The sequence below is a fragment of the Hemiscyllium ocellatum genome, chromosome 10, assembly GCF_020745735.1.
Source record: "Hemiscyllium ocellatum isolate sHemOce1 chromosome 10, sHemOce1.pat.X.cur, whole genome shotgun sequence".
NCBI classification, from domain to species: domain Eukaryota; kingdom Metazoa; phylum Chordata; class Chondrichthyes; order Orectolobiformes; family Hemiscylliidae; genus Hemiscyllium; species Hemiscyllium ocellatum.
Genome location: NC_083410.1, coordinates 112,610,613 through 112,622,922, shown reverse-complemented (window position 1 = coordinate 112,622,922; position 12,310 = coordinate 112,610,613). Strand labels below are relative to the sequence as shown.

Below are 12,310 nucleotides of genomic sequence, written 5' to 3'. Positions count from 1 at the left end.
TAAAACAAAAATGGTAGAGAGAAAATGGGAATTATAGACTAGTTAACCTAACAATGTATGAGAGAAAATGCTTGAATCTGCATATAAAAGATTTAGATGCAGAGCATCTGGAAACCACTGGTAGGTTGCTGGAAATAAGCATGGAGGTGCAGCAGGCAGTGAAGAAAGCAAATGGTGTGTTGGCCTTCAGTGAGACGATTCAAGTACAGGAGTAGGGATGTCTTGCTACAATTGTACAGAGCCTTGGTGAGATCAGACCTGCAGTAACTGGGAGGAACAGCTGTTTTCTGTTTAGCGTGGCTCAGTGGTTAGCACTGCTGCCTCACAGCTCCAGAAACCCGGGTTCAATTCTCCCTGTGTCTGTGTGGGTTTCCTCCAGATGCTCCGGTTTCCTCTCACAATCCAAAGATGTGCAGGTTAGGTGAATTGGCCACGCTAAATTGCCTAGTGTTCAGGGATGTGTAGGTTAGGTGCATTAGTCAGGGGTAAATGTAGAGGAATGGGTTTGGGTGGGATACTCTTGGGAGGGTCAGTGTGGACTTATTGGGCTGAAGGGCCTGTTTCCACACTGTAGGGATTCTATAATTCTGTTGTGTGCAGTTTTGGTCACCTTTGCTGAGGACATGGAATCATGGAGATGTGTAGCATGGAAACGGACCCTTTGGTCAAACTCATCCATACCAACCAGATATCCTAAATTAATCTAGTCCCATTTGCCAGCACTTGACCCATATACCTCTTAAACGTTCCTATTCATGTACCCATTCAGTAGCCTTTTTAAATGTTGTAATTATCCCAGCTGGAGGGAGTGCAACAAAGATTTACCAGACTGGTTCTTGGGTTAGAGGACTAATGTATAAAGAAAGACTGAATCAGTTAGGACTATAATCACCTGAATTTAGAAGACAGGGAGATCTCAAAAAGTCTAAAAGGATTAGACCAGGCAAGGGCAGGAAAGATGTACCTGCTGACCGGGGAGTCAAGAACCTGGAGTCCCAGTCTAAGGATAGCCCGTTTAAGACCACGATGAAGAGAAGTTTCATCGAGGGTGCAGCGAGGAAAAAGAGGTTGAAACTGCAACATTGAACATTTTCAAGAAGGTAAACACAAGTCCAAAGGAATCAAAGGGTATAAGGCTTAACGTGTGATGAACATTTGAGGACTCTGGAACTATACTCTGGAGTTTAGAAGGATGAGGGGGAACCTGATTGAAACTTACAGAATACTAAATGGCCTGGACAGAGTGGGTGTTGGGAAGATGCTTCCATTGGCAGGAGAAATGAAGACTTGAGGGCACAGCCTAAGAGTATAGGGAAGAGTCTTTAGAATGGAGATAAGGAGAAACCTTTTTTAGCCAGAGAGTGGTGAATCTGTGGAATTCATTGCTGTAGAAGGCTGTTGAGGCCAGGTCGTGGAGAACATTTAATACAGAGACAGCTAAGTTCTTCAATCCCAAGGGGATCAAAGGTTATGGGGAGAAAGTGGGAAAATGAGTTTGAAACCTGAATCAGCAATGATGAATTGTGGAGCAGACTCAATGGGCTGAATAACCTAATTTCTGCTCCTGGGTGGTCTTGTGGTGTGGGAGAAAGCAGGATTGGGGATTGAGTTGGTTATTCAGCTGTGATCACAGTGAATGCTGGAGTCAAATAGCTCTCTTCTCCTATTTTCTGCATTTCCATGATGTAGCTTCTTTCTATATTAAATTCTGCTGCTAAAGATTGCAAAGTGTTAGTGCTTGGTAACATTTACATCTCATTTATATTGCGATTCCATTGTTACTAAGTAGGATTTTTAACTTGTGCTGCCAAAGAAGTGATGTGATTTTTATTTGCGTTTGTTGTTGAGTGACGGGGTTTCCTCTGGAATGAGGAAAATTAGTAGATATTTCAGATTATCGTTGTCACGACAATGGGATTGGTCGGAACGCGGTCTCCCTGCCCCTCCATTGCTTTGGGTCAGACAACATTCTACTCTGTTCATCACAGAGAAACCCAGGTTTACAAGGCAAACTTTGCTTGTGTTTGCTCCCTCCACACAACTAATGAAATTCTAATCCATGCTTACGCTACTTTCAGACAAGATTATTCCAAGTTCTCCTGGCAAATCTGCTACATTCCACTCATTAGAATTTTGAGTTCATCCAAAGCTTTCCAGCATTTCCATTGTGATGCTCATTTAGCCTCGCACTCCCTTTACCCTTTGTTCACTGGCCTACATTTGCTAAATCCACCACTGTCTCAGTTTTAACAGTCACGTCCTTGTGTTCAGGTCTTTCCTGGGCTTATCATCACTGACACTGTGACTTCATCCAGCTTCCAAATCCCTCTGATATTTGTGCTGTTCAGAATACAACCTCCTGTTTGAGCTGCATTGCTTTTGTACTACCATAAGGCCCTGTGATTGGAGTAAGCCCCAGAATTTTCCACTTTTTTAAGGTTCTCCTAGAAAACTGTTACTTTTCACAAACCTTTGAATCACTTATCTAAATAGCTGCTCCTTTATTTTCTGTCAAAGTTTCGCAAGGTAGACTGGTTAGCATGGTTAGGAGAAAGTGAGGACTGCACGGCTGGAGACCAGAGTCAAAAAGTGTGGCACTGGAAAAGCACAGCAGGTCAGGCAGCATCTGAGGAGCAGGAGGGTTGACGTTTCAGGCATAGGCCCTTCATCAGGAATAGAAGGTTAGATCACATGGAATACAGTGAAAAGTAGCCGTTTGGATACAAAATTAGCTAGAAGGTAGTAGACAATGGATGCTGGTGGAGGGTTGCTTTTCGAACTGGAGGATTGTGACCACAGCATGCCGCAGGGATCGGTGCTGGGTCTACTGCTTTGTCATTTATATAACTGATTTGGAGGGGAATGTAGGACGTATAGTTAGAGCTTGCAGATGACAGCAAAATTGGCAGTGTAGTGGACAGTGAAGGTTGCCTCCAAGTACAATGGGATCTTGATCAGATTGGCTGAGGAATGGCAGATGAAGTTTAATTTAGATAAATATGAGGTGCTACGTTTAGTTCGGGCACATTGGGGCAGGAATTTTACACTTAATGGTCAAGTCCTGAGGGGTGTTGCCGTACAAAGGGACCTTGGGAAGTAGCTCCTTGACAGTGGAATCGCAGGTAGACAGTGTGGTGAAGAAGGCATTTGGTATGCTTGCCTTTATTGGTCCATGCATGGAGTATAGAAATCTAGGAGTTGGGAGGTCATGTTGCAGCTGTACTGAACATTGCTTAGACCATGTTTGGAATACTGCATTTTATTCTGGTCTCCTTGCTATTGAAGGATGTTGTTAAACTTGAGAGGGTTCATAAGAGATTTACATGAATGTTGCCAGGGTTGCAGGGTTTGAATTGGCTGGGGCTATATTCTCTGGAGTGTCGGAGGCTGAGGGGTGATCTTATAGAGGTTTATAAGATCACGAGGGGCATGCGTAGTATGAATAACCAAGGCCTTTTCCCCAGGGTAGGGGAGTCCAACACTAGAGGGGGTACATTTAAGGTGAAAGGGGAAGATTTGAAAGGGAGCTAAGGGGTAAGGTTTTCACACAGAGGCTGGTACGTGTCTGGAATGAGCTGCCAGAGGAAGTGGTGGAGGCTGGTACAATTACAACATTTAAAAGCAGTCTGGATGGGTATATGAATAAGAAGGGTTTGGAGGGATATGGGCAGGTACTAGCAGGTGGGACTAGATTAATTTTGGATATCTGGTTGGCATGAACCAGTTGGACTAAAGCGTTTTGTTTCCATGCTGTACAACTATGTGACTTAAAGTTTTGTCTAATGTTCATGAAATGCTGTGGGAAATTATTCTAATGTTCAAGTTATTTTGATAAAATATAAATTGTTCTTTTCAACAGACATTGGATGATGGTCGAAATGTGATTCAGCTGGAGACAGCTGTTGGTGCTGCCATTAAGTGCTTTGAAAATGCTTTAGGTATTAATGTGCCACGTAGCCGTTTCCTGCCTGTCAAGACCACCTCTGACCTGATGCTGGTGATGTCCAATCTGTACAGCCTTAACGCAGGATCCCTGACAATGAGTGACAAAAGAGAATTCCGAACTGTGCCTTTGGTCAAGCTGGGCAGCTCCTTTACTAAGGTACTGTGTTCTGCAGATGCCAGTTAAATACGATGAACCATCTGGTATCTTTGTGCCAGTCTCGATCCAGTATCCTGTTCAGCTTTTACACAGTTAGAATCTGGAAGCCGTGCTGAACTAATTTGCTTTAAGTACTAACTCTTCCTTGTTTACTAAATTGGAATCTGAAAAATCTTATTCAAGTGCTTAATTATTTTAAAAACCATAGTTATTATCTGTATAAATAGTAGTCATTTCCTGTATCATGATTCAACCTTCAAAGTTTAACAAACTTGCTTGAATCCTGACCAATGGTTTCAATTTATTGTTCATGATGCCAAGATTTGTTCAGTTCAGTGACTTCATAAACTAACAGCTCTCAGTTATATATAACTGAAAGACCTGCCCAATCCTAATATAAAACTGGAAACAGTCAGGCAGACTGTGAAGAAAGAAACAGAATTAAGGTTTCAGGTTTGTAACCTTTTTGATTCTATCTTTACTGGATTTCTGCACAGACACCTTTTTTTTTGAGTGGAGGTGAACTGGATAGCAACGAATAGGAAATATTTTTAAGTGTATCCTTCTGCATATTCTTAATTATATGGGGTTTGGAATGACTTGGGGGTGTCCATTTGTAAATTCTGGGCTGAAACCAGTTGAACTAGTAATAAACCAAGATTAAACTTTGGTTTAAGACCATAAGACAGGAGCAGAAATTAGGCCATTCGGCCCATCAAGTCTGCTCCATATTTCAATCGTGGCTGATAGGTTTTCAACCCTGTTTTCCTGCTTTCTCCCAGTTGGTAATCAAGAATGTATCTATCTCTGTTTTAAATATAATCCATGACCGGAGCCTCCACAGTCTCGTGTGGCAATGAATTCCATAGATTCACCACTCTCTGGCTAAAGACGTTTCTCCTTATCCCCATTCTAAATGGTCTTCCCTTTACCCTAAGGCTGTTCTCTTGAGTCTTCGTCCCTCGTACCAATAGAAACATCTTCCCAACGTCCACTCTGTCCAGACCATTCAATATTCTGAAAGTTTCAATCAGATTTCTCCACCCCCCCCCAAGTCCTTAAACGTTCCTTTCATTCCTGGGATCATTCTTGTAAACCTCCTTTCGACCTACTCCAGGGCCAATACATTTTTCATGAGGCATGGGCTCTAAAATTGCTCACAATACTCTAAATGTCATCTGACCAGAGCCTTATAAAGCCTCAGAATAGCATCCTGCTTTTATATTCTAGTCCTCTTGAGATAAATTACAACATTGTATTGCCTTCCTAACTACTGACTCAACCTTAAGAGAATCCTGGACTAGAATTCCCAAGTCCCTTTGCACTTCAGATTTCTGAATTTTCTCCCCATTTAGAAAATAGTCCATGCCTCTATCCTTCCTACCAAAGTGCATGACTTCACACTTTCACATGTATTTCATCTGCCACTTGTTGCCAACTCTCCTAACCTGCCTAAATCTTTCTGCAACCCCCTCAATATTACCTGCCCTCCACCTATCTTTGTATCATCTGCAAACTTAGCCAGAATGCCCTGAATTCTTTCATCCAGATCATTAATGTATAAAATGAAACACAGATCTTTGTGAAACACCATGAGTCATTGGCTTCCATCCTGTGAAGGATTCTTTTATCCCCACTCTCTGCCTCTGCCAGACAGCCAGGCTTCTATTCATGCTAGTACCTGGCCTCTAACACCATGGGCCTTTATCTTACTCCACAGCCTCCCATGCGGCACCTTGTCAAAGGCCTTCTGGAAGTCCAGATAAATAACATCCACTCGCCCTCCTTGGTCTAACCTGCTCATTACTTCCTCAAAGAATTCCTACAGATTTGTCAGACATGACCTCCCCTTGATGAAACCATGCACTTTCACATCTTCAGAAATCTCAACCTTCATAATGGACTCAAATCTTACCAACGACTGAGCTCAGGCTAATCAGCCTGTAATTTCCTGTCTTTTGCCTCACTCCCTTAAGCAGGGGATCACATTAGCAATTTTCCAGTCCTCTGGGACCCTTCCTGACTCCAGTGATACCTGAAAGATCACTGCTAAAGCTTCCAGGACATCTCTTCAGCCAACTCCTCAGAACTCTGGGGTGTAGCCCATCTGGTGCAGGTGATTTATCCACTTTCAGACCTTTCTGTTTTTCTAGCACCTTCTCCTTGATGATGGCCACCATACTCATCTCTGCCTCCCCAACTCTCTTGAACACTTGGCTTATTACTTGAATCTTCCACCCTGAAGATTAATGCAATGTGCTTATTCTCATCCTCAGCTATTTCTTTGTTCCCCATTACTACTTCTCCAGCATTATTTTCCAGTGGCCCAGTGTCCACTTTTGCCTCTCTTTTGACCTTCATATATCTAAAGAAACTCTTACAATCTTTCCTAAAATTACCAGCTAGCTTACCCTCACATTTAATTTTCTCCTCAGTTGGACTTTGTCACCTTTACAATCCTCGGGTTTCCCACTGTCCTTTGCCACTTTATATGTTTTCTCTTTTGCTTTTATGCTGTCCCTGACTTCTCTGGTCAGTCATAGTTGCCTTATCCTCCCTTTTGGTAAAAACAATGACTGCAGATGCTGGAAACCAGATTCTGGATCAGTGGTGCTGGAAGAGCACAGCAGTTCAGGCAGCATCCAAAGTGCAGTGAAATCGACGTTTCGGGCAAAAGCCCTTCATCAGGAATAAAGGCAGTGAGCCTGAAGTGTGGAGAGATAAGATAGGGGAGGGTGGGGGTGGGGAGAAAGTAGCATAGAGTACAATGGGTGAGTGGGGGAGGGGATGAAGGTGATAGGTCAGGGAGGAGAGGGTGGAGTGGATAGGTGGAAAAGGAGCTAGGCAGGTCGGACAAGTCTGGACAAGTCATGGGGACAGTGCTGAGCTGGAAGTTTGGAACTAGGATGAGGTGGGGGAAGGGGAAATGAGGAAACTGTTGAAGTCCATATTGGTGCCCTGGGGTTATGCTCTAAAGAAGGAGGCCGTGGTTAAAGATGTCCTCCAACGCATCTCATCCACATCCCGCACCTCCGCCATCAGACCCCACCCCTCCAACTGTAATAAGGACAGAACGCCCCTGGTGTTCACCTTCCACCCTACCAACCTTCGCATAAACCAAATCATCCGCCGACATTTCCGCCACCTCCAAATGGACCCCACCACCCGGGATATATTTCCCTCCCACCCCTTTCCCCCCTTCCACAAAGACCGTTCCCTCCATGACTATCTGGTCAGGTCCACGCCCCCCTACAACCCACCCTCCCATCCTGGCACTTTCCCCTGCCACTGCAGGAACTGTAAAGCTTGTACCCACACCACCTCCCTCACCTCTATCCAAGGCCCTAAAGGAGCCTTCCACATCCATCAAAGTTTTACCTGCACATCCACCAATATCATTTATTGTATCCACCCCTTGCTCCCGATGCGGTCTCCTCTACTTCTGGGAGATTGGGCGCCTCCTAGCAGAGCGCTTTAAGAAACATCTCTGGGATACCCGCACCAATCAACCACACCGCCCTGTGGCCCAATATTTCAACTCCCCCTCCCACTCTACCGAGGACATGGAGGTCCTGGGCCTCCTTCACTGCCGCTCCCTCACCACCAGACGCCTGGAGGAAGAACGCCTCATCGTCCGCCTCGGAACACTTCAACCCCAGGGCATCAATATGGACTTCAACAGTTTCCTCATTTCCCCTTCCCCCACCTCACCCTAGTTCCAAACTTCCAGCTCAGCACTGTCCCCATGACTTGTCCTACCTGCCTATCTACTTTTCCGCCTAGCTCCTTTTCCATCTATCCACTCTACCCTCTCCTCCCTGACCTATCACCTTCATCCCCTCCCCTACTCACCCATTGTACTCTATGCTACTTTCTCCCCACCCCATCCTCCTCTAGCGTATCCCTCCATGCTTCAAGCTCACTGCCTTTATTCCTGATGAAGGGCTTTTGCCCGAAACATCGATTTTGCTGCACTTTGGAGGCTGCCTGAACTGCTGTGCTTATCCTCCCTTTTGTATGCTTCTTTTTCCTCGAGATGAATTTTTGCTTTGCCTCTCTAATTACTCAAACTCCTACCATTGCTGTTCCACTGTCTTTCCATTAGGCTTCTCTCCCAGTCAGTTCTGGTCAGCTCCTCCCTCATGCCTCTGCAGTTGCCTTCGTTTAGCTGTAATCCCATTTTCCTTACTGGTATGACTCCATTCCGCAGTGTATGTAGGAGGTGGTGTGTGGGCTGGGAAACAGAAAGATTTGCTCCTAGCATGAAGCTGTACTTGTCTCATAACACAGGCACTTTGTGTCAAACTGCAATGGTATACACTGGCCAAGACGGTTTATTCCCTGGATGTAGCAATCTACAAAAATAAACTGGATCTTGATGAGTTTTCTTTCACACTGGCTGCGTGTGTAATGTTTTATGACCTATATTCCGGTCATTTGATCTAGTCTGCAATTAGGAAATACTGCTCAGCAGATTGAAGTTCACTGTAACGACAGGTCAGTGTAGCAGCTGATGACACTGCATATTGAGCTGCTTAGCGGATAATATGCTGCTGGCAATAGGCTTGCTTCCAGTGGCTCATAAATCCCAAATCTCTATCGAGATCACAGTCCACATCACAACACACTTCCACAACCGTGTTTAATAGCCAGCACATGAACCAAAAACAGAAATTGCTGGAAAAGTCTATTATTTAGATTAGATTATTTAGTGTGGAAACAGGCCCTTCGGCCCAACAAGTCCACACCGACCCACCGAAGTGCAACCCACCCACACCCATTCCCCTACATTTACCCCTTCGCCTAACACTACAGGCAATTTAGCATGGGCAATTCACCTAACCTGCACATCGTTGGACTGTGGGAGGAAACTGGAGCACCCGGAGGAAACCCATGCAGACACGGGGAGACGTGCAAACTCCACACAGTCAGTCGCCTGAGGCGGGAATTGAACCCGGGTCTCTGGCTCTGTGGGACAGCAATCCTAACCACTGTGCCACCTTGCTGCCCACAAAAGCTCAGCAGATCTGGTAGCATCTGTGGAGAGAAATCAGGACGTGAAGATGCTGGTGTTGGACTGGGGTGGACAAAGTCAGAAATCATGCCACACCAGATTATACTCGAGTGTGTGGTGCTGGAAAAGCAAGCAGATCAGGCAGCGTCAGATTAGCAAGAGAGTTGTCGGGGCAAAAGTCCTTCATCAGGAGTTAGATTCTAGTCTAGATTATAGTTTATTTGAAATGCCGAGCTTTCGGAGTACTGCTCTACTCAGGCGGAGTGACTTTACCTGATGAAGGAGGAGTGCTCTGAAAATGTTTGATTTCAAATAAACCTGTTGGAATATAACTTGGTGTGGTGTGACTTCTGACTGGGAGAAATCAAAGTCAACACATTTCAGGTCAAATGACTTTTTCTCAAAACATAGATGTGGCCAAACCTGCTGAACTTCTCCAGTAAGTTGTTTTTTGTTCAATTTACAGCATCTGCAGTTTTTTTCAGTTTTTATGTAGCCTGATAAGACTGCTGACCATGGTGCAACACCTCTATCGATGTTTAACTGTCACCTTGTAAATTGACAATGGTCATAGAGTATTTCACCTACTGATTAGCATTTATTTTTTGAGAAAATCTGAATATAAAACAAAGCCCGATGATGTTAAGAGCAGGTTCTCGAACACTTTACTCTGAACTGGTGCCAGGGGTGGGTATTGCGTTCAGTGCTAGTCCGGATTGCTATAGTAATACTATACTGTTCACTTGGGTTAATAACCCGAACAACACAACAGGTTATACATGAAAATAACTCAAGGCCTTGATTATTTTTGACCAGGTACAAGATTACCTGAAGAGACTGGAAAGTATACCAGATATACTGGAACTGGACCACCTTACTGTTTCAGGGGATGTCACTTTTGGGAAGCATGTTGTATTGAAGGTCAGTAAAGGACTCTAGTGTGTTGAAACTTTATAATAAAGAGTGTATTTAATTCTTCTAAATTGCTACTACAGAATTTTGTGATCAGTGACATTGTAATATCATGACCTAAAGCAGTAACTGCAGTATTCCTTTTAGAACAGTCCAGGCAGGCCTGCAGGTGATTAAATTATGACAAATCATTTTTCTGTCCATGAGAAGTCAAAGTAATTGAGTAACTTCTGGATTTTGCAAAACTAAACAGCAGCTACAACAAGATGTCACAAATTACTATTGATGTGTACATTGACCTTTTTAATTCTTTGAACAAGTTGCCCAAATTTTTAAAAGTATTAAAGTGAACTGTCAATGTGGATGGTTGCCAACTTGCAATGTCACTGGTGTTTGACAAAGTGGCTGTGTCTTAAACCCACGTACCTTTGCAACACAGACTTTGATCCCTTTCTTACAGTAAGTAAAACTGGACAATAAAAGCTAGTCAGCCAGTGAAGCTTGCATCTCTAAATAAATAAAAACATTTTTTGGGTGTTAAACTCAGACAGATACTAATGTGACTCAAAAGGGGAGCTATATGCAAAAGTATTTTTAGAGCTGGACAAATGGGGTTGTCTTATAGAAATTGATTTATGGGTGAACAGATTATTTTGGATGTTAGAAATATTACTGCAAGATCCCAAAGTAGATGTCCCTGCTATGTGAATAGTACAGTGGGACTTTTTCTATCTATCTGAGAGAAGATCAGGGTCTTATAGTTTTGATATCTCATGAAAGAACAAAGAGTATTATAGAAAGAAAACAAAATGGTAATTTAATGTATATTGTCACACCTTGGGATTGAGAAGTTTCTGAATATCATAGACATGGTCCCACATTGGGAACGGAAAGTTAATGTATCTCTGAAGTGTGCTGTTCAGGGAAAACCAGAATCCTAACATGGCACAATGAGTAGATTTAAAAGTATTTTAAGGATAGTATTGGCTTTTTTGCTAATTATGATTACATCTAAAATACTTGCAATAATTTTGATTTTTAATCTTGTGTCCCTATAATTACACTTTTTTTTTGTATTTAGGGAACAGTTATAATCATTGCAAATCATGGTGATAGGATTGACATACCCCCTGGAGCTGTATTGGAAAATAAGATTGTTTCAGGAAATCTACGAATCCTGGACCACTAAAAGGGACAGTTGTGACTCTGATCTACTGAAAGTGCTTCATTTTATCATGTAATGAGTTACCCATGTGATTCATACATTTTATGTGCATTAAATTGCTAGGAGTATATGCTAACATTGGGTGTGAAATGACTTGCCTCTTCCAGGTAGCTGTTTCCGATATGTTTACTGTCTTAAAGTGTACTTTGTTGCCATTTTTTGTGGAGATGTCAAAATCATGACCTGCAGAGAGCTCCAAGCACTTGTAGTTAAACAGCCCAATGTTGTATTGTGATTGAATTTTGTTCTTTTAACAATACTCTCAATTCAACTTTGTGTTAAATTGTTTCCAGCAATAAAGTGGTTAAAAGTTTATGTTCAAAGCTAGTACGTACTTTATACACTGTCTTTGAACAATAATAAAATGCAATGTGAAAAGTTTTTTGTGTTCTGCTAAAGACTTGCTAATTGTTGGCAATAAACCCTAAGGATTTAATCCCAAAGAATCAGATCAATCATAATCATGGAAACCAGCTCCATCTTCTCAACATGAAGGCACTCTCTTTCTTTAGTTAAATGTACTGGAAAAAGTACTGAGGGTAGATCAAGGACTCAGGCTGGGTAACTTCAGTATTCAGTCACAAATTAGCTCTGTTCTGATGGTACCAGGGCAACAGAAGGTTCATATGGGACAGGTCATGAGGGCGGTGCTGAGCTGGAGGTTTGGAACTGGGGTAAGGTGGGGGGAGGGGAAATGAGGAAACTGGTGAAGCCCACATTGATGCCCTGGGGTTGAAGGGTCACGAGGCAGAAAATGAGGTGTTCTTCCTCCAGGCATTGGGTGGTGAGGGAGTGATGGTGGAGACGGCCTAGAACCTGCATATCCTCTGTAGAGTGGGAGGGGGAGTTGAAATGTTCGACCACGGGGCAGTGGAGTGATTGGTGCAGGTGTCCCGGAGATGTTCTCTGAAGTGCTCTGCGAGAAGGCGTCTGGAGGAGACGGATACAATAAATGACATTGCTGGATGTGCAGGTGAAACTTTGATGGATGTGGAAGGCTTCTTTGGGGCCTTGGATGGAGGTGAGAGGGGAGGTGTGGGCACGGGTTTTGCAATTC

General features: G+C 43.4%; 1 protein-coding gene across 3 annotated transcripts in view; it reads left to right on the top strand.

The window, feature by feature from the left end:
• ugp2b (UDP-glucose pyrophosphorylase 2b) overlaps positions 1-11,635 on the top strand; it is a 68,512-nt gene extending 56,877 nt beyond the window's left edge. For all 3 annotated transcript variants that reach the window (XM_060831115.1, XM_060831113.1, XM_060831114.1), the window contains 3 exons: positions 3,860-4,102; positions 9,933-10,037; positions 11,110-11,635. In XM_060831115.1, the coding sequence (XP_060687098.1) occupies positions 3,860-4,102; positions 9,933-10,037; positions 11,110-11,217 (456 nt within the window). In that variant the 3' untranslated portion in view covers positions 11,218-11,635. The remainder of the gene's footprint in view (positions 1-3,859; positions 4,103-9,932; positions 10,038-11,109) is intronic.
• The last annotated feature ends 675 nt before the right edge of the window (positions 11,636-12,310 follow it).